The 27,841-nt window shown below is 42.3% G+C and overlaps 2 protein-coding genes across 10 annotated transcripts in view; one reads left to right on the top strand and one right to left on the bottom strand.

The window, feature by feature from the left end:
* The window catches only part of Zswim7 (zinc finger SWIM-type containing 7), a 36,655-nt gene extending 23,078 nt beyond the window's left edge, over positions 1-13,577 (bottom strand). For 2 of the 4 annotated variants that reach the window (XM_040748835.1, XM_013111812.3), the window contains exons 1-4: positions 13,423-13,577; positions 10,280-10,301; positions 7,223-7,325; positions 2,275-2,379 (exon numbers count right to left, since the gene is read on the bottom strand). In XM_040748835.1, the coding sequence (XP_040604769.1) occupies positions 2,275-2,379; positions 7,223-7,325; positions 10,280-10,301; positions 13,423-13,498 (306 nt within the window). In that variant the 5' untranslated portion in view covers positions 13,499-13,577. Of the gene's footprint in view, positions 1-454; positions 869-1,912; positions 2,021-2,274; positions 2,380-7,222; positions 7,326-10,279; positions 10,302-13,422 lie in introns of those variants that run through there. The other 2 variants (XM_005067635.4, XM_040748836.1) reach the window with 2 other exon arrangements.
* A 53-nt stretch (positions 13,578-13,630) lies between these two features.
* Positions 13,631-27,841, top strand: part of Ttc19 (tetratricopeptide repeat domain 19) — a 60,724-nt gene continuing 46,513 nt past the window's right edge. For 4 of the 6 annotated variants that reach the window (XR_005878253.1, XR_002382276.2, XR_002382275.2 and 1 more), the window contains exons 1-7: positions 13,633-13,845; positions 13,930-14,033; positions 15,633-15,743; positions 16,179-16,217; positions 16,935-16,991; positions 17,692-17,753; positions 22,288-22,382. Coding sequence is in view for 3 of the 6 variants with exons in the window: in XM_021225800.2 (XP_021081459.1) it covers positions 13,665-13,845; positions 13,930-14,033; positions 15,633-15,743; positions 16,179-16,217; positions 16,935-16,991; positions 17,692-17,753; positions 22,288-22,382 (649 nt within the window). In the remaining 3 variants the exon portion in view is untranslated. Of the gene's footprint in view, positions 13,846-13,929; positions 14,034-15,632; positions 15,744-16,178; positions 16,218-16,934; positions 16,992-17,691; positions 17,754-22,287; positions 22,383-27,841 lie in introns of all 6 variants that reach the window. The other 2 variants (XM_040748832.1, XM_005067633.4) reach the window with 2 other exon arrangements.

Raw genomic sequence — 27,841 nt, forward strand, 5'->3', positions numbered from 1 at the left:
CTCATTGTTCCTTTGTTCTCTGGGTCTATCTCGTCTCTTCATAGTTATTTTCTTGTTGTTCCTTTGTTCTCTCTGGCTCTATCTCGTCTCTTCTCTCCAACACCACTCCTGGTACCTAGTTTGTCTTTTCTTTTTCATGTGGAATTCCTAGTAGGGTCTAGTTCCCTTCCAGGGCTTCAGTATATCCTTATCCTTATATAAAAGCCTAGAAATGCTCACAGAGTAGACCCAGCTCTCCACGTTGTCCACACCATTCTCCCAGTGCAGCCCAGTCAGCTGCCCTGACAGTAGCACACAGATGAGCTTAGCGAAGACCCCTCATCTTCTCATACTTGCTGCCATTTAGCTACATGTCTGCTGTAGTCCTTTACTAAGGAATAATTTTCTCATTTAAGTTTGCTCTTACTCAGTTTGGCCTACCATCCCACCTTTACAAAATTACTGCAACCTGATCTAGTTGCAGACACATGGTATTGGGCTTTATTAGAGTCAACAATATTGAATTGTACCAGGGATGTTTCTACCTGTGGGGCTAAGAGGTTGGTTCATGTTAAGATCATATGGAGCTCTTAACCACATACAACTCTCTGCAGCCTACAGTGCCAATACAAAGCCCACCATGCAGCCTGTGAGGGCAAAGTGACAGTAGCGAGTCCAGAAGTGTATCTTATTCCTCCACCTTGTGAACCATGAGATGTTGGACACATTTCCTGGTAGGCTTCTGTCTTGAAAGCAGTTGCACTTGCACATTTTATGCTTCTTGTGTCTTCTCCATCAGTAACAGGTCTGTCAGTTGCTTGTCTGACACGCTGAGCTGCTGGCAGTTTCTCATAACCTGACTAAGATAAATTGCTAGGAGATGCTTACACTGGAATACAAAACACAAACCTCTTAGGAACAAGCAAGATCATGTTTGGCCAGTCTAATCAAGACCTCTCGCTATCACATGCAAGGAGGAGAGCGAAACTGCCATGCTTTCAGTTGGCTTCATCCTCACCTTCAGAGTGTGGTTACAGCAATGGTTGACAGTCCTTGAGGCACTATACTGTTCTGTGTTCCTCACAAGTGAGCTCATGCAAATCTAATAGCTACCCAGCAAGTTCAAACTTCATTATAATGAGCATGCACAGCCTCTACTCCACTTTAACCATTGCTATCTTCTGGGGTGTGGAAAGAGCATAGGGAAAATTCTCACATACACACAAATGTGGGGAAATGACTGTTAAACCTATGTCACAGGACACAGTATTGAATCCTGACAGGACCATGGTTCAATCCTGTCATTTTTGGTTGAGCCTAGCCTTTAACAGTTGAGCTATCCCTTCAGCCCTAATCCTGTCATTTTTATAGGTTAAATATACCACACTAATGGCTAGTGGGGGTGTGTATATGAATGAATAGAGATGCTCAATTTGGCACCAAACTCTGAAGATGTTTAAACTGATAATAGCATACAAAAGGGGGAAGAGAAGCTTGAGAGATGGTTTAGTGGTTAAAAGTACTGACTGCTCTTCCAGAGGACCTGGGTTCAATTGTGAACACCCACATGGCAGCTCACAGTTGTCTGTAACTCCAAGATCTGACACCCTGACACAGACATACAAGCAAGCAAAACACCAATGCAAACAAAATTAAAGTAAAAAGTCATTATAAAAAACCTTTAAAAAATAAAAAAATGGAAAGAAATGAGGTGGGTTTTATTCTTTTCTGCTTTGGCAAGACTAAGGACTAACCACCTTCTCTTAGGAGAGGAGAGTAGGTGTTTCTTTCCCTTTGGAGCAAGCAGTGTGCAGACATGTGCTGTCCTTACTTGATGCTTTGGACTCTGATAGACTCACAAAGAAGTATAGATTGAGGTGTTCCTGGTTCATATGAGGGTGAATGTGAGGCCAAGCCACCTTTACAAGCAGTGGGTGGAAGAGTGAGCATCTTTTATTTAGTTCTGTCTTCACTGGACCATCTACATCCCCAGTACTCATTTCCAAGATTACCGTACTGTCCCCGCAATCTCCTCTACAACCTTTTAAATAAAAACAGAACAAAAACCCCAAACCAGGAAACTGGTGAAGTACCACAAATGACATTGCATTTTTGAAGATTAAATTCAAGAGGTGACTAAGACAAGCACAGTAAACCACAATTTCTTCAGCATTCAGGGAAATAACATTTCTGTGTAAATCCCCCACCCCTAAAATGTATGCGGCACTTAAAGTCTGATATGAGGCTAGCCTTTTCTCTCCCAACTTGTGTGCAGTGGCAAGAGCCCATTCTTACCAGCAGACTGTCACTCTTCCGTAACACGGAGAAGGCAAACGCTGGGCATGAGCAGTAATGACAGGAAGCCAGACAAGTGTATGTTTTGCCAGAACTCCCAAGCACCTGGAAAGAAAAGGATGGACAGTGTTAGGAACTCAGAAGGTTTGTTCCTGGTAAACTTCCTGACAACCCATTCAACACTTAAGAGTTGCTGATGGACAGACATCATTGTGAAGAACTGCAGTGCAGCTAATACAAAAGAGGAAGCGCAAGTTTTCTTTCTGCAGTGTGCAAACTTTATCTCTTCAGCTTTCTAGGACTTTTGACAGTGAAAGAATTTCAGTCTAATTGAGCCTTCCACACAGTCTCTTGTTCCTATGTGATGCATAGGTTTCAGTCTGTAGGGGTAACAGGAAGTCAAGAGAAAAGCTTGTGTGCATTTTACTGTGGGGCCCTTCTCCTGTAGTATTAGCATGCATGGACATTTCTACAGCTATCGGTACATTCCCAGAGAGTGAAAATGGGTAAAGAGTGCATGGGAGGCAGGAACAAGGCAGCTCTCAGATGAAGAGAGCAGAAGGGGGTGAGAAGCATTTGGTGGGGAGGATAAATCAAGTGGAGTCTTGTAAAACGGTTGACTCAGCTGCTCAGGATGGAGGTCTCGGGGAAGGAGGCAAGTTCAGATCTGCCTACTCATCCCAGAGGAATGGAAGAAGGACACAGACATGTGGGTGTTGGTGAGAGGCCCAGTACAACAAACGCTCTTGGTGACAGTCAAAAGGAACACAAAGGAAACATAAAGGAAAACAAGGTTTGCCTATGGTGTGATTGGGCCAGTTTGCTGGAGAAAGCACTCTACTGCCAAGTAGCCAAATGTTTCCTGTTGGCACCTTGCTATAGTTGGATTCTGAATGTTCCCCAAAGGCACATGTGTGAAAAGCTTGGTTGCTATCTCCTGGTACATATGGGAACTGGTAGAGCCTTTAGGAGGCAGGATATAGTTAGAGGGAGTTAGGCTGCTGTGGGCATACCGTCGCAGGAGCTGTTAGGATCTCTAACCTTACTGTCTTTGCTTTCTGGCTACCAGGTGAAGAGGCCTTCTCAGCATGCTGTTCCTGTATCATATACTGTAACATACTGTGCTGCCATAGGCCAGTACAACAGGGCCCAGTTACTGTGGATGGAAACCTGTGAAACTGCTAGCCAATAGAAATCTATTCTCCCTTACAGTGACTTATGCCAGATACTCATAGTGATAAACACGACCTAACTTGAGCTGCATCTGAGAGTTAACTTCCAAATGAGGTAGAAGATTATCATCATCAAAGGGAAGTACAAACATTTCAATTACTTTACAATGGCATGTCATATCTGAACTTGCCAGAAGGCTTTCAAATTAAATTTAGGCTTTAAGATGGCAATCTAAATGAGAAAGTCAGGATTTGTTACAATTATAATGTCAGCATTCTCAGGATCCTCTGCCCCAACCTGAGAACAGATAACAGGAAAGACCTTAACTAGAAGAAATAATAGGGTCAAGTGTTATGCTTTTGTCTGTCTGTCTAGTGCTTAATATGATATAACTTTTCTGGTAATCTGGTGACTAAGTCAGCAGAATTCCATGGGGATCTGAGATAACTAGGTATGCCTTTCTACCATGCCCATTAAAGACTAGACCTCATTTAAATCAGGTATTAACACTTACACATGTCCTATCCCAAGGTCTGCTTTGTTATGAACATGACACCCACAGCACTAAGTTGCAATAAAACTGAACAGACATTAAAGCTGATTGCTTCCCACTTAATCCTAAAGAAAACTCACCGGCATTCACAGTGACATGGATAATCATTGGCTCTGCAGAATACCAATACCTTTAATGTTCTTTCTTTACTTGGATCCCTGTCTTTTCTCTCTAGATTTAGACTTAAACAGACAAAGCCTTCAGGACTCTGCAGGTCCTGGATCTATCACAATGCTTCCTGGATTATATTGAATCAAAGCCTGGTTTGATTTAGGGACAGGGATAAATTCTACAGAGGTCCCCTTCCCTTATCCTTTCAAAAGCTGTCTGAGATTCAAAGTAAACTGGTCAAGTCCCTGGGGCAGTAGACACTCTAAAGACAATAAGTGCTTTAATTTGCTTCTTCCTTATCTAGCAGTTGGCAACTAATGAACCCAATAATCAGGCAAAAATCTGAGTTAGAAATGTTTAGAACTGGAAATTGACCTTAGGGGTGATTTAATTAAGTATCTTCATTCTTCAGTGGAAGAAGGACCCTCTCTTACAGGAACTGCTCCAAGTTTTTCCACTCATAGCATAGGCTGGAATGTGCCCCCCCCAACTGAGGTTTTAAAAAAGAAACAAACAAGAAAGAACACACTTAAGACCAGGACTGGACTCTCAGGCATCTGACTGGCAGGAAGTCTGTAGTGACTGGGTAGCTTGTCAGGAGAATGACCCTATCATCAATCAATCACAGGTATAGCCTTATAACCATCTCAGACCCCTTAGGCTACTGCATGTTGGGAAGCTGCATTTATTGTTTCCTGTGATTATTGCCTCTTTCTGTAAAAAGGGTTTACCATTCCTGCTAGCTGTGTGACTGTGTTAGCTTACTGAATTGAGTAGTTGCTTCAACTTCTATCATCTTATACAGCCCAGGAATTAAGCCAGAGTCTTAGGTGTATGACTGAACAACACACCATAAGATTGCTGTGAAAATGTCTGAGAGTTCCAGTCTTATTCAATTCAAGCCAAAGTTGAAGATGACAGCTACGTATCTAGGGAGTCCATTTTTATGACAAAGCAATATAATATAATAAAGGATATGATGGACAACCATTAGGAAAATCATTGACAAAAATAATTTAAATTGTTTTAAACAAAATCTTTAAAATTGTAGCTAGTAGCCAATCACATAATTAAAGGACAGCTAGACGTCTGCCTGTTCTGGTCAAGTGTTATGCTGATAATGGAACAGAGACTGAAAAAGATTTTTAACTTGAAATTGAAAAAAAAATTATAAGGCCAGGTGGTGGTGGTGCTTGCCTTTAATCCCAGTACTCGATAGTTAGAGTACTGAGTTCATGGCAAGTCTGGTTTATAGAGTGAGTCCCAAGACAACCAGGACTACACAGAAAGCCTGTCTCAAAAACAACAACAACAAAATTTATATTATTTTTCTTTTTTATGTAGGAGTGTTTTCCTTGCCTATATGCTGTATACCATATACATGCCTGGTGCCCACAGAGGCCAGAAGAGGGCACCAGATCCCCCTAGGACTAGAGTTACAGGCATTTGTGAGCCGCCATGTGAATCTGGATCCTCTGCAAGAGGACTGCTGAGCCATCTCTCTAGCCCTGAAACCAGAATTCTATGATGAAAAAACATAGGGAAGACTGGAAGGGTCTCTAAGTCTTGGATATTTTAAGTATATAAAATACAAAGAGTTAACATATAAGAAACAAACTCAGTGGCTCCAACTGATTACTCATCTATAAATCCACCATGAGAAAATTCCCCCTTTGAGTAGAAAAGTACTATCCAAAAATTGCAAATATATCCAACACTCATTTTCTTAATGAAGAAACACATGATGATCTGCCAAGTCAACTAATGTCAACTACAATATGGAATGGCAAGTTGATCCATAAGTAGACACATGTATTTGTCAAAGTAGGTTTTGTTCAAGTTGTTCTCTAAGAAAACTGTCACTTTCTTTTAGTAAGAATTGCTGACCTGGTCTCAGCTCTGAGAAGTTCACTAGAAGACAGAATTTAAACAATGAAAAAATGTCTGTTCCCACTGATATTCTTTCTTAGCCTTTTGAGCCAAACACAAACTTGGCTCACCACTGCCAGCATTTCTGTGTCCTGCATAAGATGTGCCTCCCTCAACCATAGCCATATTTACCACCATCTCATGGAGCTGGCCTGGAGAGCAGGTGGTTATGTTGGCCTACTGTTTATATAGTCTGTTTTTCTAGTCTCATGTTGTGAGTCTGGCAGCATGAGGTAGCCGGATTGACTATTACTTTACCCTCTGCATTTCAGTTTCTTGCAAAAGAAATACTTTGCTTTGCTTCTGTCTCATCACAAATCTGTTGTAAGCCCCATGGGACAAACTAAGGTTCATACAGACTTCCTGAACTCAGGAGTCTGACTCATTTTCAATACTTCTGACAACAGTTTTAAAAGATCAACACTGACAAGATTATTCCGTACAGATGGAATAACCTCAAGGAGCATTTTGGCTTTTTCCTATAAATGACATTATGAACAAGATGAAAATATTAATAAATGTGTGTGAGCGTGCCCCTATTATCAACAAGAGAGCAAAGGTTGGTATACTCCATAAGACTTGAGAAAAAGAACCTGTCCCTACCATGTTAGTTCTATACAGTGCTACTGAGTAGAATCAAGTCATATTTATCTTTAGTTTCTAAAATGCCTGGAGATATTAAGTGCAACAAGCCTGGTATAGGAAGATCAAATACTACATGATCTTGTATGTGGATCTAAACTATTCCTGCTTATAGAAGCCAAGCAGAATGGTGGCTACCCAGCATTTTCTGGGTTAGGGAAATAGTTAGAGAAGGAGACAAAGCTTAGGAGATTTACTGACTACACTAACCATGTACTGCAGACTTGAAAATGTCTAAGAGAATGGGCTTTTAAGTGTTCTCATCACAAAAAAAGTAAGCATGTAATATAATTTGAGGTAGTTGGATAAATAGCATGAAGTTATCTCATAGGGTATTGTATATCAAGACATCATTTTGTATATCATATATAGTTTTGTCAATTTAAAATAAACACAAATCTTAAATTATGATTGTGTTAACTTTACTAAGTTAGGTCAAAGCCTCTTAATGGTCCAGGATGCCTATACTTCAGAGATTGTTAATCGATTTATGTCCTAAGGGTTTCTGTTTTGATTACCCCCCCCCGCCTAGACTTCTACCTGGTAAACACGCCTTCCACTGGGTGATGAGATTAAAGTGACAGAGTCTCGGTCAACTAAGTCCAAGGCCTGGATGGCTGACGACCCAAACACAAACTTCAGCCTAGGAGATACAAAGACACTGGATTAGAAGGACTGATTCTGAGTCACCTCAGAAACTTGACACAAAAGACCACTGTCTTTCTTTTCTTTTCTTTTTTTGTGGTGGTGGTGCTGAAAATTGAACCCAAAGCGTCATACCCAGCAGGCAAGCACTGTGCCACTGAGTATACTGCCTCAGTCTTGGCCCTCATTGTGCGTGCTGTTCCTTGAGTGCCATCCACTTCTTTAAGGGATGGTTGCTAACCAGCCTGCAACTTGCCAGGATGCTAGCGCTGTGATTACAAGCACAGGAGTCACACCTGGCTTTAAAGTGGTGCTGGCATCTATGCTTGCAAGACAAGTAGTTTACCAACTGAGCTGCCTCCCTTCCCAGTCCTCAGACTTAAAATAAAAACTAATTTTAATTTGGAAAAAGTATTAACAAAACCATGGACTTGGGTTAGAGAGATGGCTCAGCAGTTACAGATGTGGTTGCTCTTCCAGAGGACCTGGGTTTGATTCTCAAGACCTAGATGGCAGCTCACACCCATCTGAAACTCCAGTTCCAAGAGACCCGATGCCTGTCTCTAGCCTCCATGGGCACTGCGTGCATGTGATGCACAGACAAACATGTAAGCAAAACACCCACATACACAAAATAAAAGATTCAAAACCAAACAACCAATGAAATCAAATCCATGCATTCATTTGTTCCCTAGAATAAATGTTAACATCCTGTTCATTTATTTCAGTTTATTTGTTTTAAAATAAAAGACTAGCCAGGCGTTGGTGGCGCTTGCCTTTAATCTCAGCACTTGGGAGGCAGAGGTAGGCGGATCTCTATGAGTTCGAGGCCAGCCTGGTCTACAGAGCGAGTTCCAGGACAAGTTCTAAAGCTACAGAGAAACCCTGTCTTGAAAAACCAAAAAAAAAAAAAAAAAAAAAAGATAAAATAAAAGACTATAATACTATAATATAGATTTTAAAAAGTTCTCTCGGTGCTTCTTTATAGAGCGCCAGGCAGTTCTTCCCTTTAAGCCCTTTGGCAAGCACTTACTTATTCTCCTCTTTCCCTCTGTCTGAGCCTCCCTCCTTTCTCTCTGCCCTCATACTGGAGACTGAGCCCGGGGCCTCATACATGCCCAGAACATACTCTACCTCTGGACTCCATCTACAGCAGATCTCAAGCTAATTACTGGTTTCTTTCCTGACAATGTTTTGGTATGTTATTATTCATGGAATGACTGTGTTTACATACATGTGTATATGTACCTATGCACATACTGCACTGCTTACCAAGTTTAATAACAGGTGTGTTGCTTCATTCTCCATAAACTAGTCTCACACACAACATCACTAGGAAGAATTGAGAAGGACACTTTCCAATTTCTTATACCAAATACACGAAGATTTATTTAGTCAACAAAAATAAGGAAAAGGACTCAATAAAGAGCTCTTAATCATATATAACCATAGTTAACTCCAGCTACCTTAAAATGGCTTTGTCTGCTTTATGACTTCTGTAAATACCTCTCAAACACCATAAACATTCCTTTTTATTACTTCTGATGGCTATAAAAAACTATACTGTAAAAGTGAATCATGTTTATTCTCTCAAACAGGTTTTGAGTAGATGATTTCCAGGTTGTTCTGTGGTCATATTCAGCCCTGGGTGAATCTGCTCATTGTAAAGTCTTTATGAATAGCACAGTCACTTTCTTGGGAGACATTCTTATAAGTGAAATATCCAGGTCAAAGAATATATATGTTTTAAAGCTGTATTGCCAGTTGCCAGGTGTGGTGGTTTGAATTGAGAATGCCCCCCACAGGCTCATATATTTGAATAGCTTGATCCACAGTGAGGGTGGCTGTTTGGGAAGGATTAGGAAGTGTGGCCTTGTTGGAGGAGGTGTGTCACTGGAGGCAGACTCTGAGATTTCTCAGTGCATCCCCAGTCTCCCTGCCTTGTGCGTGTGGATCAGATGTGAACCCTCAGCTACTTCTCTAGCATCCCGCATGTCTCCTTGCCTGCTGCCATGCTCCCTACCCAGATAGTCATGGACTAAGTCTCTGAAACTATAAGCAAGCCCCAATTAAATGCTGTCTCTTAATAAGTTACGTTGGTCATGATGGTTTGCCACAACAGCAGAAAAGCAACTAAGACACTAGGCTACCTTCTAACATCTCTACCAGCAAGGTATTACTTAACCTTTGCTCCACATTTCATTAACATTTTTCCTGTGGTTGCTAGTTTTATAGAAAAAATATCTTTATTTTGCATTTATGATTATTACTAATATCACTTCCCCCAAAAGTTTTTAGCTATTTGTTTTCTTTTATTATTTGCCTTTTTTCTACTTATTTGTTTACCTTTAAAAGATTTGCTTTATTTTATGCATAAGTGCATGTGTCTGAGCGTGTGTGTGTGTGTGTGTGTGTGTGTGTGTGTGTGTGTGTGTGTGAGGCTTTTGTGAACATGTGTGCTGGGAACTGAACAAATGCTCTTAACCACTGAGTCAGCTCTCCAGATCCTGAGTTTAGTTTTGTTTGTTTTGTTTTTGTTTTGAGACAAGGTCTTGCATATGTTAGGCTGCCTTCAAACTTCCAGTATAGCTGAGGGGGACCTTGAACTCCTGGTCCTCATGTATTCTACCTTCCAAGTGCTGAGGTTACAAGTGTACCACCATGCCCATTTTGCTTTATTTTAATGTTTAAAAAAGTGTGTGTATGGAAGTTTTGTCTACATGCAAGTCTGTGCTCCATGTGCTTGCTGTGCCCACAGAGGCCAAAAGAGGATACTGGGTCTCCCAGAGCTGGGGTTATAGGTGGTTGTGCACCTTCTGACTGGAACTCGGGTCCTCTGGAATAGCAGCAAGTCCAGCCCTCTTCTTATCTTTTAAAAACCAAGAAATGTACTGAATGGATTTGGCTCTTAAACAAGGTAACTCTTAAAAAAATCAAAGAGTATGTACTTACGATGAGAGATGTTCATCCGGGACTGTAAAAAGGGAAAGTTAATCATGTTAGACCGTGGGTACAAACATGGAGCTCTTAAAACCACTATAACCAAACCACCACATAAAGCATAAACAGAACCTCGGATCCAATGCTACTCCTTTCTCAAACCCCACTGGAACAACAATAAAAGGATTTATTATTTAAAGAAAAATCATTAGTTACCAAGGATGAGAAAGGCAGGGTTTGGAAAATAGCAGCTAAAATATAGTGGAAACTGATACCAAAGTGAAATATAACTTCCCAGACCCTAGTAATCTGAATCTAGAGCTAGTGGTAGGAAGAGCCAAGCACAAGTCTGACACATATTCCAGAACTTGCTACCCTCCTCGACAAGCCCCCTCAAAAGAAACCTCAGAACTCATCACACTAGATATCTCTGGAGGTGAGATCAGGCAGGAACTCTAACATAAGATTCTCTGAGAGCCGTCTAAGAAGGATCAATCCCTCTCAGCACAGAGGCAGGCAGATCTCTGTGAGTTCAAGGCCAGCCTGGTCTACATATTGAGTTCCATGACAGCTGGGACTAGATAGACCATGTCTCAAAATAATAATTCTTCCTCTTCCTCTTCATCATCATCATCATCAAAAGGAAGATCAGTCCCAGTTCCTTTTTTAGCTGTGGGTGGCTTTGTTCCCTCACTCTGGCAGATGACCACTGATTTTCAAGAAAGGCTCTAACCCAGGATTTCTGGACTAGGAGAACACACCAAAAACAAAAACAAACAAACAAAAACAAACAAACAAAAAACCCCAAACCAACAACAACAAAAAACAAACAAACAAAAACAAAAAATGGGGACCTGCTGATCTCTTTCCAACATGACTCTTGTGAGATAAGCAACCAACCCTCTTCTCCCCTCTCCCACTGAGCTATTCTTCTTGGCAGGAGACTCACTGGGGAATCTGATCAAGCCAACAGGAAACTGATAATCTTCATCTGTAAGGCCTTGCTTGAGTCTTCTCCTCTTAAACATGGCAAGTAAGAACTACCACAACAAAGTAAAAAGAAAACAGTAACAAGGAATCTAAGGAAAGGGAACAGTGGTCAGAGGGAAAGTTCCAATACCTATTACTAATATCAGAACAAACAAGCTAATGAGATAATAAAATAGGCATGAGGGTCTTCATTATTTTCAGTGGAAAAGCATAAATTAAATATAACATCAGAAATTAAAAACTTCAGAGAAAATCTGGAAGATACAGTTGAAGGAAGTTCTCAAGAAGCAGAGGGACAATAAAGGACATCCCATAACCAAGTGATATGAATACTAGAGAGAAGATAAAACCTCTGTAAAGCACATTAGGAGTGCCATATGGTGGAGTAGAAAACAAAATCTTATCAGAGGATTGAGAATCAGGGTCATAAGATATTACTAGCTCTCCACACACGTGGGAACAACATCTGCGGATGAACCTGAGGGACTGGAACTATGGCTCTGCAGGGTTGGCATCCCAGCTCCCTCATAGTCCAGCCCAAGGGGGATTTGATGCCATCTCCTGGCCTCTGAGGGCACTGCATTCACACAATACACGGATTCAGGCAAAACACCCACACACAGAAAATTCGAAAAAGAAACCGAAAAGCCAGATGTTCACCTGTAACTGACACTCAGAAGGCTTAGGCATGAACACTGTGAGCTTACGGCCAGTCCAGGCTACAAAGAGACCAAATAAAACCAAACAGAAACCAGCACTACCAACACCCCAAGCCCCAACCTCTGAGTCTCTACTAAAGATGTCATTCTTTCGTCATTCTCTCCTAAGAAACACAGGATAGCATCTACCCACACGGCACTGCCACCGCAGAGGTGAGTAACTGCTGATTTAAAACATTAAAGTACAGAGAAAGGAGAGTGTGCGTTATGTGTGATCTTACAGAAGAAACTTGTGCCCGTGATATTCACAACCAGTCCTCCATGGGTATCTAGGAACAGCAGCAATTCAAACACCCAGAGAAAACAAAGGCCACAGACAAAATTCAGGAACTATGCAAGATGCAAAATGCTGGACGATTATGGAATAATGCTTTCAGATGTCTGAAGAAATATTACTTCCAACATGTAATTTAATACCTTTCTTTCAGTGAAGTGTGAGACTAGAAAAACCTTTTTCAGACATTCAGAGCCTCAAAAAGTATGTACTTCATAATATAAGACAGGAAGCAATATATAGGTGAATAGAGAGGAAGGAATCCAGGAAGCAAGAGTGCACATCAGACTGACACCCCCAGAACCTTTCTGGAATCAATGCGTGTTTGAATACGTGGTTGGCCGAATCTTTTACACATATGTAAAAGAGAAAAATGAGAACACTGGTTTAAAACAGTAACTCAAACCCTTTCACAAAGCATGATGAATGGGCAGTAGCAGTTTTGAGCTCTAATTTGACTATTATTTAGAGGGACCATTTTCGGAAGAGTGCTTCTAGTCTACATCCTAGAAGGATTCCACCCTGCCCTTCCTCCCCCGCCTCCCCGTTTTGAGCCAGTCTCCAGTAGCCCATCTGACCTAGCTCTATGTAGCTGAGGCTGACTTTGAACTTCTGATTCTCCTGTCTCCGTTTCCCAAGTGCGGAGGTTACAGTCTTGTGCCTGGTATTAGGCGGTGGAGGGGATCCGCCGAAGCTCAGTGCAAACAGTCTTTAGCTGAGCTACGGAGTACATACATTCTCCTACACCGACTGGTATGCAAGCATCATCTTTGGTCATTTCGTTGAAGACAGGCATAGGCCGCCCTCTGCTGGCCAGAGGTAAAAAGTATTTTTCAACTGCCAGATGTTTCGATTTTGCGACCCTAAAATTTTTATCCGAACAAAGTAAACGAGGGTATTATTCTCAGACTTTGCATCACGAATCGTGGAAAAAGATTTTGAGGAGCTCAAAATTGTCTAAGCCTCTGCCACTCCGAATCCCTGGCCTTTGCCTACTCCTAGGGTGTACCAAGCAGCTCTCTTCAAGCACCCCGGGTTCCCACCCCGCCGCTCGTACTCCAGGATCTGACGTGTAGTCGCTCACACTCCTGGGTTTAGTTAAACAACTCAACGAGCACAGACTTTAGAGACCGAACCATGCGGGGTAGAATTAAAAAGCCCGCGGGCCGTACTTCTCGCGCCGTCCCGCACAGCGGCGGCCATCTCGCTCAGGAGCTCCTCCACGACCTCCGGCAGCGCGAGCGCCATGGCTCGCCCCGGGCGTTCTCCTCAGTTCCGCGGCGAGCTCCTCACGCGCTCCAGGCCAGAGGCGGGGCGAGGCGGCGTGACGTCGGCACGCGTCACCGCGCATGCGGACAGGCGGGGCGTCCCATGCCAGCCTCTGCTGGCGGAGCGCTGAGGACGCGTCGTCGGTATGTTCCGGCTGCTGCGCTGGCGCCTGGGCCGAACCCTGCTGCGGGCCGCGGGCCGGCGGTGCGGAGGCTGCGCCGCGCGCCTGCTGCCCGAGCGGGCTGGCGACACGGGGCCGGGCGCCGAGGGGCGGCCGAGCCGAGGCACGTCGGCGCGGGGGCAGGGACTGCTGCCGCTGTTGGCAGGTGAGCGGCGCGCTCCCGGGCGGGGGCGGGCGGACGGGTGAGGGCGCGGGCCGGTCCCGGTGACCTCTGAGCCGCTTCTCGCAGCGCTCGCCTGGTTCTCGCGGCCCGCAGCGGCGGCGGAGCATCCGGGAGAGGACACGGCAGACGAGTCGGAGGCTGAGATCATCCAGCTGCTGAAGCGAGCTAAGGTGAGGGGCTCGGTCGGGCGTGCGCGCTCTCCGTTCGGCTTTCCCGAAGCCTGGAGGGATTGGCCCCAGGTGGAAGGTTGGGCTCGGTCCAGACTGGTCCCCGATGAATCCTGCCGCAAAACCACTGCAGTCTTGAGTGCAGGTGGGGATGACACCCTCACAGTTCTCTTTTGTCCAAATATACTGATTGAGGATGTTTTGCGGGGGTGGTTTTAATCAGCTAACCAGCCAAGCTGAAATGACATTTTGTGCATAGTATATGCATGACGCCCCGAAAATGCAATTTGGTGTTGATTATGTCTCTTGGTTAGCGTCTAAATCTCTTTCTCCACATTCTTGTGTGTTTTCTGGCCAGGTTCATTCCATCTCTTCCAATGGGTTCAATATCGGCTTAATTTGTCCAAATTTGTGTCCAGACTGCAGTGTGCCATTCACATGCTGTCTCTCTCGTGATGTCCTAGCTACCCCAGACTTAGCATGCGCCCTAGCATGCTCTGAACTGAGCACTTATTCTTAAATGCCTCCCCCAAATATGTTCTTAAGCAGGCTTCACTTTACCACCTGGAAAGTAAGTGATTCTTAAAGTTCGTTGTTGGTAATTCCCACTTACACAGCAATAGTCACAGTGCCATCGGAATAACACAAGTCTTGCTGACCCTGCCCCATCTCCCCAGTTTTTCTCACAGTGGTCCTGTGGTCCTCTTACCCCACTGTAGTTCTCCATGCAGCATCCCAACCTCAGGGATGTTTTGAGAGTGTAAACCAGAATGTAGTGCTTTCTTGCCTGATACCTGAGTGACTTCTCACTCTATCCCTGAGAAGACCCGAGCCCGTCATGGGCTGCAGGATCGAAAGTGACCTAAGCCAGCAGTCTCATCCTCCTGGGGCGGTAACTCTGTGACTCACTGTCCTCTCCCCCTGCCCTTCCTTGCACTTCTGAGGAACCATTCTTTTCAGCCTATTGGAGGGAGCTTCACTCATCTCCATTGGGGTCCCTCTTCTGTCCGTTTTGATATTTGGTTCACCCCTTGTTCTCCTTACCTCATTTTTTTTTTACTCTCATTTCTTGAGCACTTTCCTGATTCCCATTAGATGGGATTCCTTTGAGTTGTTTTTCTTCATTGCTCTTCTCACGAGTTTTAATTACACCTACTTGTCCTACACGCTTCCTTTTAATCTGCGAGAAGAGGGAAAGAAGGTGAAAGACTAGCAGCTTCCTTAGAAAGTAAATGCAGTGTCAGGTGAGGTGGTGCACACCTTTAACCTCGGCACCCTGGAGAGGCAGAGGCAGGTGGACCTCTGGGGGCTTAAAGTCAACCTGGTCTCTGTCTCAGGAGGGGGAAAAAAGGTAAAGACTGCTTATGTTCCTTCTGTTGGGTCTGTTAGTCAAAACTTTGTTGTATGAGCATCCCAAGGTGCAAGGAGGCTGGTCTCCCTGCCGTCTCGTCAGCGTGGTAACCTGAGCGTCATGGGGATGCAATAAATCCATGATGCAGGAATACCTTCCTTGTACATACTGTGATATATCTGCTCTGTAGCAGTGTGCACGTCTGCTTTCCTTACATTTCATTCCGTGTTTTCTCTGTCTTCTCTTTCTAGTTGAGCATCATGAGAGATGAGCCAGAAGCAGCAGAGCTGATTTTGCATGATGCTCTTCGGCTTGCGTACCAGAGCGATAACAAGAAAGCCATCTCTTACACTTACGACTTGGTAACTCCTCTGACCAGTTAGAGCTGTTGATGAGGAAGGATGGATGCTGAGAAAGTGCTCCTCCTAGTTTATCTTCTGGACTCTCAAAATGTCCCGGAGGGTTTTGTTTCCTACGTTTTCTTTTGGTTTTAACTTTTTGTATCCTCTGTGGGTTCACTTAGGATTTCAGACTAGAAAGAAGCAAATGCCTTAGTGTTTTCTCTTCAGTGATGAGCAGACCTAGGTTTAGTTTACTCTCAGCAGAGAGTGTAGGAAAACTCTGTGCGTCTCTCACCATTGCTGCACTGTGCTTCTAACAGATTAACTGGTGATGTTTTCTCTGTTTTGAACTTTTTCTTAAGATTGTGAAAACAAAAGAATCTTTCTCTTAAAGGTTTTTAAATCTGTGTAAAGTGGGGTACTCTGAACTGAGCAACTATTTATGTTTGATTTCAGATGGCCAACTTAGCATTTATACGAGGGCAGCTTGAAAATGTAAGTCAATCACTTTGTAATATCTTGAATTGGTAACTCTTTAAGGGAACAGTAAGGGTATATGTTATTCCTCAAAAAAGTCCCCAGAATACAGTGACTCAAGTACAGCTGTGTTTCTTTTTAATCGATTAGCCCACAAGTAGGCCAAAGACTAAAAGCAGATTAGGCGTCTCTGTTATGTGTTTCAAAAATCTCAGATTCATCTTAAGGTATGTATGTCTTCATCTGCTTGAGTAAGCTGACTCGCCTCCAGCCTGTGGGAATTTGGTGCAAGCAACATCTTTATGAAATGTCTTGAGGGTGTTGGCATTCTCTCTGTGTGTTACTGTTAGCCAGAACTTAACTTCGTGGTATGATCACACTTAACTGTAAGGAAGGCTGATTAAAAAAAACTGAGGATATTTTAAAAACTTAATTGATAGGGTGACTATTAGGGGACAATTTACAATCTATCACATTGGTTAATCTCTTGAAGTTAGTTTCCACTCATCGCAGGGTACTTTAAGGTACCAAGAAGATATGAGGTCCTTATCCTTTGGTTCCTTTATAAGAGTCTCAGTGCTCCCCATATCTGTGTGTGTGTGTGTGTGTGTGTGTGTGTGTGTGTGTGTGTGTGTGTGTGTGTGTGTGTGTGTGTGTGCATATTAGATTGGTATTTAGAATCTAGAATCAAGGATCATATATAGATGGTTTTTTAAAAAATCTTTATATTTTTAGGCAGAACAACTTTTTAAAGCAACAATGAGTTACCTGCTTGGAGGAGGCATGAAGCAGGTAAGGACACTGTCTAATATTGCCTTCTTATCAAAGCAGTTAACAAAATGAAAACTCCTTGATTTAGTTAGGGTTTCTGTTGCTATGACTAAAAGTAACTTGTGGAAGAAAGAGTTTATTTCATCTTAAACTTTCTGGTAAGAGTCCATCACTGAGGGAAGTCAGGGTAGGAGCTCTAGGCAGGTATCTAGACACAGGAACTGAAGCAGAGGACATAGATAACTGCTTCTTACTGTCTTGCTTCATGTGGCTCACCCAGCTTGCTTTCTTAATCACCCAAATCCACTTACCTAGAGGTGACACTACCCACAGTGGGCCGGACCCTCCCACATCAGTTGTGAATCAAGAAAATGCCACCACAGACATGCCTACAGTCTGATGGAGGCTTTTTCTCAATTGAGGTTCCTCTTTCCAGATAACTGTAGCTTGTCTCTAGTTGACCAAAAAACCAACCACGATATGCCCTGTAACCTTAGGCCTAGCACATAGGTATTTTGACAAAAAAAGGTCGTTATTTTCACCCCTAGACCTGTAAAAAAAATGGCTAGTATTTCACTGATTCCAAGTAATGATTGCCAAAGAATTCATAGTTGGTTAATTCCTTTAAAGAAAGAAAGACTGGCTTTGAGACCAAATTTAGTAGAGAAGTTGGAAATACTCCATAGGAAATTTTTATTCTCTCTTGTTTTTGGTCCAACAGGAGGACAATGCAATAATCGAAATCTCTCTGAAGCTGGCCAGTATCTATGCTGCTCAGAATAAGTAAGTATGATCAGAATATAGATGTGGCAATGGCTAGCTAGTAGAGTGATAAGCAGAACACTCAAGACCTTGGGCTTTTAGTTTAATTTACCTGTCAATCATCTGGGTCTCCGAAAAATTGAGTTTCACACTCAAGGTGTTGCATTTCTCATCTTTTAAATTTTGAGGCCTTTCCAGTTTCCCTCTTTTTGTTTCCATCTACTTGAGTGGAACACAGTCCTCATTCCTGTAACTGTACTGTGATAGCTAATCAAGTATTCAATTCTTGCTTGAAATGAGAAGAGAAATTGAGTTAGACCTGTAGCTAACTCTTCTTAGAAGCAAAGGGAACAGTGTAAAAAGTACCACAGTATAATAGACCTAAAGAAGTCACTCTACTGCTACCAGCAAAAGAGGAAGTTAAGTATGAAGTTAAATGGTGAGAATTACTTACGGGTTTTCTCTGGCTCAGTTTACTATCCATTCTGGAAATAGTGCTGTCATAGTTAGGGATTCTTTTGTTGTGTTAAAACATTATGACCAAAAGCAACTTGGGGAGGAAAGGTTTTTTTTGGTGTTTATATATGGAGAGAAGCTAAGGCAAGATCTCAAAATGGTCAGGGACATGGAGGCAGGAGCTGATGCAGAGGCAATGGAGGCTGCTGCTTGTTGCTTTGCTTAGCCTGATTTCTTATAGCACCCAAGACCACCAGTCCAGCGTGGCCCCATCCACGCCAGTCACTAAGAAAATGCCCTACATGTTTGTCTACAACTCACCCAAGGGAGGCATTTTCTCAGTTGCATTCCCTCCTCTCAGATGACTCTAGCTTATGTCTAGTTGACATAAATCTATCTAGCACAAGTGCCTATAAGTGGAATTAGATGTTTTGTTTAAATGTCTTCAGAGCATGTGGAAATAATCGGTAGGATTTTGGAGAGGGATATAGCTAGTAGCAGAGGGAAGTCTGGATATGGAAGTTTGGAATTAGGTTTAAAAATAGTAGATAAGTTTCATTTTTTTAAAAAAAAATTATTTTAGAGACAGGGCATCTCTATGTTGCCCTAGCTATCCCGGAGCTCGGTGTTTAGACAGGCTGACCTCTAATTCATACTTGTATCTGCCTCCTGAGTGCTGAGATTAAAGGTGTGTATCACCACAAATGATCTTGAATTCTTGGATTTCTTTTGCTGTGGTAGAATATAGTCTATTGAGGGAAACCAAGGTAGAGATTTGAGGAGGAACCGGAGCATGAGCCTCAGAGAGTAATGATGCCTCCTGGCTTGCTTTTCCTGGCTTGCTCATTTTGCTTCTTATATATCCCAGGACTATCTGCCTGGGGTAACATGGCCCACAATGGGCTGGCCCTTCCTTGTCAATCATCAACCAAGAAACTGCCACCCCCTCCCCAGGTTTGCTTACAGGATAATCTAATGGGGCATTTCCTCTGCTGAGAGTCCCTCTTTAATCTAGATTGTATCATGTTGACCAAAAACTAGATAGCATGATTGACCCCTTGTCACCTTGACACAGAAACACATCACTGTTCACATATAACCTTACTTTTCGATCTTGACTCCAAGATGTCATATTAATATTACTATCACAAAGTAAAACATAATCTTTTTTGAGACAGGATCAGTCCTAGCTGTTCTGGTACTCACTGTGTAGATCAAGCTGGCTTCCAACTCAGAGATCCACCTGTCTCTGCTTTCTGAGTGCTGGAATTAAAGGTGTATATCATCACTCCTGGCCTAAAACATAATATAACTTTAAAAGTTGCATAGTATTAAAGTATTTTTTTCAAATGCTTTAAAATTCAGCCTCTTTAAAATATCCAGTTGTGGGTTTTGTTAAGACCAAAGTAAGGTGCATACTTTCTATTCTAAGAGGGAAGAACCAGGGCATGGCTCTGATCAAGTCAAAGCAAAACCCAGTTCTTCTCAGAAGTGTAAATAGCTGTTATGTCTGAGACTCAAGATCTTCTGGTCTCCAAAGGGCTAGGCAGCTCCAGCTGGTTCTCCCCTGCATACATAGCTTATAGGCTTGGTTCAGTTCCGCTCCACAGCTGTTCTGTCTCTGGCAGTTGTTCTGTGATATTGGTCTCCAATATGCTGGGGCCTCCACCACAACTGAGGCTGCACTGTGACCATTATGCAGGACCTCCTCCCTTACCTTACAGGGCCAAAGCCTTAGCCATTACCTACCTCAGTGATGCTGGTAGTAAAATCACCACTAATTTCTCAGCTTTGGCTAAGCAGCATTGACTCCTCCAGCAAAGCAAAGGCTTCATTTTATGTGAATAGTGTTGGTCTCTTGTTGATCAGTCTGATTCTTCAGGTCCAGCTGATGAAAAACCACAGATTCTTATTACAGAATAGCACACAAACAGCCCTGACAGTCATTGTTTCACTCTGAAAGTCGGGCCTCATTTGTCGGCATATCTACAGCGTCCCTTTCTTCCACTCCCACCCCCCAGCCTGTTAAGCATTGAGTTGCTTTCCCAGGCTAAAATTTCAGTGTCCTTCCACAATTGCCCCTAAAACAACTTGGTCGGGTCTGTCATCCATACCCCATGGTCCTGGTACCAATTTCTGTGTTAGGGTTGCTTTTGCTGTAGTAAAACACCGTGACCAAAAGTAACGTGAGGAGGAAAGGGCTTATTTTATTTTACAACCGTTAAGTCACACAGTATCACTGAGGGAAGTCATGACAGGAATTCAAAGCAGAAACCTGGATGCAGAAACTGAAGCAGAAGCCATGAAAGCACTGCTTACTAGCTTGCTCTTCTTGGCTCGGTAGGTTTGCTTTCTTATACACCTGGGAATCACCTGGTGTAGGCACCACCCATACCAATCTTCAGTTAAGAAAATGCCTCACATTGCCTACGAAGCCAGTATAAGGGTATTGTTTCAGCTGTTCCTTCATCTTAGTTGTTTTTCCCTTGGTTCTAGATGACAACACGTTACCTGGTACAACCTTTCATTCCTTTGTCTCTAGGTAGACATTGAAGGGGGAACACATGGTATGTAAATCAGGATCATCTCTAGAGAGTTCTATTTTGGGAGTGGGTTTGGGGAGAGAAGTAAGGCTAGTTTCCTTTAGATTTTTAGCTGCTGCAGAACTTAATGCCAGACATTTGATGTCAGGTAAAGCTAGATGCAGTTTAAAAAAGTTGCTCTTTGGGGTGGAGGTCCCAACTCTGGCCTGTATTCTAGTCAACAACTCCATTTTCATCAGCCTGCTTAGTCTCTCTGCATGTTGACTGGGCACTAGATAGACTGGAACTTCTATGGGACTTTGTCTTCAAGTCTTTGTGGGTTTGAGATGGGGGTTTATTCTGTAACGTATGCTAGCCTAGATTACAGAAATAAAATATAGCACAGCTCTTGACTTAAATCTTGAGCTTCTATTTTGACTGGTGCCAGATAATATTGCAGCTGTGCCCTCTTGACAGTAGCAACTTACAGGACTGGATGTTAACGATGTCTCAGTTCCTCTGACAAATAGAAGCTCAAAGCAAACAATGATGAATGCTGAAAAATAAGACAGATAAGTCTCATAGAGCTAGAAGTATCTATTAACAATTAGTTTTTAAATCACTTTACTTTTCTCATGCTTTTTAATAAGGGAAACATGAGGTAAGAAAACACATTGCCAGATTGTGGGCTTAGAGAGGCTGAGTGTTGGGTTATAGGTCAGTGTTGGAGTGCTTGCCTAGTGTGTGTGAGGCCCTGAGTCCTTCAGGTAAAAGGCTGATATAGGGATTTGTCTGTAGACTTCTTACTTAGACAGCATCTTGTGGCATACCCTCTTGCCATGGGCCTGGAGGCGTGCGTCTCTTCTACCAAGGTTTGGGACTGGAGAAGGAAGAAGATGCTTTATTCTGAGAATAAAGTTGAGCAATAGCTCATCAGATTCCTCCTGGCAAAGCACTAGAGGAGAAAGGATGAACTTTACAATGTCGGTGGTGGTAGAAAAGTAGACCCAGTGTGGAAGAGCAAGAACCAGAGTTGAAAAAGGAATCTCTTCATGTTCCTCTGCAGCTCTGTAGATACTACCCAGCATCAATCCAGGTGTTTGTGTGTCTCCTCAGTTTGTCTCAGGGCCCAGGACTATACATCAAGCCTTTCTATGATATAGATAGTATTTTGATTTCCGAAGAATTAAAAAAAAATTTAAGCCAAAACACAGTTTGAGAGAAACGTTCAGCCCCCAAAGTTTCCCAGAAGTGCATGGTGGCAACAGTAGGGAAGCTCAGGGCCAAAAGCCTAAGCCTCAGGGTAGGGTTTTGTCATGTGGAGAGATAGACTTGAAACTCTATAGTGGGAGATAATGAAAGACTAGTGGTTATACAGCAATGAAAATGTTGGCAGCATCCCTTAATTTACCTTAAATAAATGACTTGAAAGCAAACAAACTGGAGAAATGCAGATACAGCCTAGAGATACAAACTTCCCCCTATTGATAATGCTTCCAGCAGAGCTGTAATTGTGAGTAAAGAGGAGTTGGAGAAAGGGTGAGCACAGCTAACTGTTTGTTGATACTTGTTTCCAGACAGGAATTTGCCCTTGCTGGCTATGAATTCTGCATTTCAACTCTAGAGGAAAAAATTGAAAGAGAGAAGGAATTAGCAGAAGATATTATGTCAGGTAGGAAAATTGACTTGTCTAGGTGTTGGGTTTTCTCCACAGAGGTTTCCGTTGCTGAATGTTCATTAATAGAAAGAGCCTGTGTTGCTGGAGAGAAAATTATTTATTCTGGGAAGTTAGTGGCTATTATAATGCCACTTGAAGTAGGGTGTTTGTTTAAATGACTAGGCCTCTTAGTTGACAGGTTTATAATTACTCAGCTAAATTCTGCTACATTTGTAATCTTTGGGGAAATTGATAAATATAAAGAAAGTCTTTTCTTTTTGTTCAGTCACGTCTTAACATAGAGCTGGATGGGAAACCACTTGCCTGCCAGGTGCCAATCTGTGTATTAGGGAGAGAAAGAAAATAAATCTAAATATGCAGCAGGTTAAGGAAGAAGAGAAAGTTCATGTTTGCGTGGGCCATCTACACTCATAAAGGCTGGGAGCGTAGTTGGGTGGGTGGTCAGGGAACTTTCAAGTTCTGTGTTTGAGTTTCTCTCTCTCTATCTCTCTCTCCTTCTCTCTCGAGACAGGCCTCTCATGTAGTCCTGGCTGGCCTGGAACTTCCAATATAGACCTCTAATTCTGAGATAGCACCTGTCACTGCCTCTTGAGGATCAAATTAAAGGTGTATGCCTTTACACCGGATTTTTGTTTGGGTTTCATACTTGGTTTGAAGTACTAGGAATTTGAAGATTTTACGTTTATGTAGAAACTTGTTCGGTACTGACTATACCAAGAGATAGCAAGATGCTATGAGACCACAAACTACTTTTCATCCTTAAATCAAAGCTCCTGCAAAGAGTTGTATATCCCTCATGTCTTCTAATTCTCTGTTGAACATAGTCAGGTTTTCTTCTCTACAACTCCACAATGTCACCAAGTCTAGCACTTAACTGTCTTACTCATAGTTGCTTTGACTCATGGGATCACTGTCTCCTATGGGGAACATTATCCCTTGGCTTCTGGGGCATCTCATTGATCCATCCCCTTCTTCATCCCTGCTTCCAGATGGTGGCTGGCCTCAGAGATGTCTTCACCTGCTTCCCTTCCATCTGGCTCACACCCTAGGAAATGCCATGTAGTCCTATGACATTCAGCTGTTATATTTATACCTCCCAGGTTGATATCTGGCTGGCACCAAGACAGAACTTATTGGTCTGGTCTTGCCTATACTGTGTAATGGTTATTCAACATCAGACATGTCCAAAATGGATCTTTTGATTTCTGCTACTCAAAAGTCTCTCTTTCTCTCTCTCCCTTCCCACTCTCTTCCTCTTCCTTTCCCCCCTCTCCCTTTCTTCCTTTTTCTTCTCTCTCTTTCTCAGATAGGTTTCAAATTTAAGGCACTCACTCCTGCCTCAGCCTCTTCACTACTGTGAGCCATTGTCAATAGCCCTTGATTTATTTAATCTCTGTGTGTTTCTTTCTCTCTCATTCACTCTGTCCAAGGTCTCTGTGTATCCCAGGCTAGCCTCAAACTTACTGTATAGCCAAGGATGACTTCCTGCTTCTCATCGTCCTGCCTCTACCTTCTGAGTGCTAGGATTATACCATACTGGTTTCTGTTGTGCTGTGGATTGAACTCAGGGCTAGACAAGCACTTTACCAAATGAGCTGCATTTTTAACCCCTTGATCAAGAGTATAAAACTTTATTATACTCTTTATTATATACCTTTATTGTTAAGAGTATAAGGCTTTTTCCAGCTCCAAAAGTAGTTATGTATTTTCTAAAGAAAATTCTGGAGAGCATTATGAAGAAAGTGAAGATAATCTTGTTGCTAAGAAAGAATAGCTTTTTACTTTCTAATATAGCCTGGCTTTTAATAATACACTGTGAAAATATATTTTTTTTCTAGGCAAAAGAATAATTGTTGGATATGCAAGCTGATTTCTTTTTGTGTGTATGAGTGTTCATGCTCATGTGTATGCATGGAAGGAACAATCTTGTGTGCCAGAGGACAGGCTTGGGCGTTGTTCCTCAAATGTTGTCCATTGTATTTTGGGGAGTCAGGTTTACTCACAGGCCTTGAACTTGCCAAATAGGGTTGGCTGACTGGTCATCAAGCTTCAGGAATCCCCATCTCTGCTTCTCTTGTGCTGGTATTACAAGCATATGCCACCATCCATGGCTTTTTAAAATATTAATCTGTGAGTAATTGTGGATGAGGTTAAGTGTGCTGGGCAGAAGAGTAGCCATTATGCTCCAGAGTATAATGGGGGTCTTCTGGGACAAATCTATGAAATATTATCATCGCTTATCTGTATGTGGAAAAGAGGTATTTTCTGAGGAATCAGATCATTTGTTGGTTGTTTGTAGTAGCTAGACTTGGGGCTCCTGAATCCAATCTAGTGCTTCTTCTATTGTCACATTAAACAGAATTCAGTATACATACATACATACATATATATTCTGGCATCAGGTCCTGGCATGGCAAATGATTTTCCAAATTCAAGTGTAATGGCTCATGCTTACATTTTCAGCATTTGGGAAGCTGAAGCAAGAGGATTATTACTATGAGTTTGAGAACAGCTTGGGCTACAGAGTGAGACTGTATTAAAGAAAGGGAAGGCTGAGGAGATAGCTTAGTCCATAAAATGCTTTCCGTGCAAACACTAGGATCCAGGTTCAACCCCCAGAACCTATGTGAAAAGACATGGTGATGGAAGCTTAAAGTCCACTGCCGGGGAGGCAGAGACAGGAGGCTCCCTAGGCTTCCTGGCTAGCCAGCCTAACTTGTTGGTGTGTCCTGGGTCCCAGGAAGAGACCTTGTCTCAAAAACGAAGTGGACAGTTCTTGAGGAACAACACTGAGGCTGACCTATGACCTGATTTCTTTTTATGTGTATGAGTGTTCATGCTCATGTGTATGCATGGAAGGAACAATCTTGTGTGCCAGAGGACATGCAGGCATACCATTCACATACATACACCTGGCACATAACAAAAACACAAAAATTTGTGTGTGTTCTGTATGACTAGCCCTGTACCAAAAGGACATTAGGGAAAAAGATATTAAAAATTGGTCTGGGTTTTTTTGTCCCCGTGTTGTAATGTAGATACATGTGTAATTACTGAAGACATCATCATTGCACCCATGTCAAAGCTGGATGTGGTGCAGTTCCCTGGTAATAACGGCAGTGGGGAGGTAGGGATGGGAATCTCTGGGACTCACTGGCTGGCCAGTCAGTCTGCCCTAGTCCCATAAGCTCCAGACCAGTAAGAGTCCCTGTCTCAAATTCAAGGTGAGCAACACTGCCTCAGTGTTGACAAAACATACAGTTTAATTACATACAAAGTAGCATACGTAGTTTGTAAGAGCCTAATTTCCTATAATACATAGACCAAGGGCTGAATGATCTAAGAATTAGACATATTTTCTCTGGTTGTTTAAGATTTGTAAATTTATAGTTCATTTGTGTTTTTCTGCGTAGTTTATTTTTATTATGAATATGTATTTTTCTTCCAATTTAATTTCTACAGCTCCCACTATACTATTAAAAGTCAAATATAAGACTTTAACATTTCCTTGCCACACCCCCCCCATCTGTTTTCAAGTGAACCACTTCCTTCTGACATTTTTTCTTCTGTGTGTGCACACATGAAATATGTAAGTGCATGGACTTGTGAGTGGAGGCGAGAGGTCAGCCTTGGGTGTCATTCCACATTGTTGGTCTCCTTGGCCTGGAGCCTGACTGGCCAGTGTCCCTAAGATCCACCTTTTGCCTTTCCATTTAAGCATGCCAAATCCCTGGCTTTTCAGATGTGGACTCTGGGATGGGAACACAGGTCCTTGGTACTTTTTGGGAGCTATTGGCTTACAGAAGAGTTAAGATTACAATTTTTAGTTGTGTCTATATATAAATATGTAAATAACACTACTTGCTGAGCCATGTAATATGATTATATAATTTTATTGCCATATTTTGTTTTCTTTGGAGTTAACTTGCTTTTTGTTGCTTTTAAATTTTATTTTAAAATAATTTTATGATATTCATTTATTTGTGTGTGTGTGTACATGCCCAGGCATTCATGTGTGCCCCAGTGTGCCTGTAAAGGTCAGTGGATAACTTGTGGGACTTGGTTCTGTGATAAGACACCATGACAAAGAAACTTATAGAAGAAAGGATTTATTTGGGGCTTCTGGTTTCAGAGGATTAGAATCCATGGCATCATGGTGGGGATCATGACATCAGGCAGGCAGGCATGGTACTGGAGTTGTAGCTGATTTGGTCAGATTAGTTACTCTTCTAGTCTCTGGTAGGAAATTAGAAGCAGTATTCTCTTTAGAATTGGACAAGTTAATGTATGTAAAGCATTAGAGTAGTGACTAATAATACATAGCTACAACTGAGAAGATGTTAACTATTAGCTTTTATTTTTGTGAAAGGCTGTATGCCCTTTCTTGAAGCACATTAACTTCTGTAGCCTTATCAGCTTTATTGACAAGGTTTCAGATATAGATGTCTTGTGTAGTGAGGCTTATCATTTGTTTGTGCTTTTCCTTGGGGAGGCGTGATTACCATGGTATGCTTTTGAAGGTCAGAGGACACCTAGGGTGTTGTTCAGACCTTGCACCCTGTGCAAAACAGTGTCTCTTATTGTTTGCTGCCACAGACTAGGCCAGTTGGCCTTGTAGTCCCATGGTTTTATTAAGTGTGTATAAATGAGTCTTACAGTTTGTGTTCAGTTTAGGGTATTTTTATGATGTACATGATATTCAATATGTATTTCATTTGTTTTTACTAAGTTTTTTTAATTAAAAAAATATTTGTATCTGTGAACCTGCTTATGAGTGCAGGTTCCTGTGGAGGCCAGAAGAGGGTTTTGGAATCCTTGTAGCTAGGGTAACAGACAGTTGGGGGAATTGAACTCTGGACCTCTGCAAGAGCATCACTTGCTCTTAACTGTTGAACTATCTGTTCAGCCCCAACTCTTATTAATTTTTAATAAACACCAAGTTGGTGTCTTGTGCCAGGCATTGTTTTGGAATTTGAGTTGCAGAAAGTGAGGTAAAGGCCTGGTACTCTGGGGCACAATGCCCTGAAGGGTATTTTAAACAAGTCGGCAGGCAGGTCTCCTGTCACTCAGCTTTCTACATTTTTCTTTTTCTTTCTTTTCTTCCTGTTCTAACTTTCTAAAGAGTTTTAGTATTTTGCTTTTTAATTTACTTAGACCTTACTTGTTAAGTTGACCACTAGTTTCATATAGGAAATTATCATTAAGAACAATTTTCTTCAGCTTTCCACATTTTCCTTTTCCTTTTTTTTTTTCCTGTTCTAATTTTCTAAAGAGTTTTAGTATTTTGCTTTTTAATTTATTTAAACCTTACTTGTAAGTTGACCACTAGTTTCATATAGGAACAGTGATGGGGGAAGTCCTGTGTATATGTCAATAAAGCACTGTTGGCCAATAGGGAACCAAGATAGATGGGACTAGGAGTCCTTGAGGACTCTGGGAAGGAGAAACACAGG

Source organism: Mesocricetus auratus, unplaced genomic scaffold (assembly GCF_017639785.1).
Source record: "Mesocricetus auratus isolate SY011 unplaced genomic scaffold, BCM_Maur_2.0 Super-Scaffold_100007, whole genome shotgun sequence".
Lineage (NCBI taxonomy): Eukaryota > Metazoa > Chordata > Mammalia > Rodentia > Cricetidae > Mesocricetus > Mesocricetus auratus.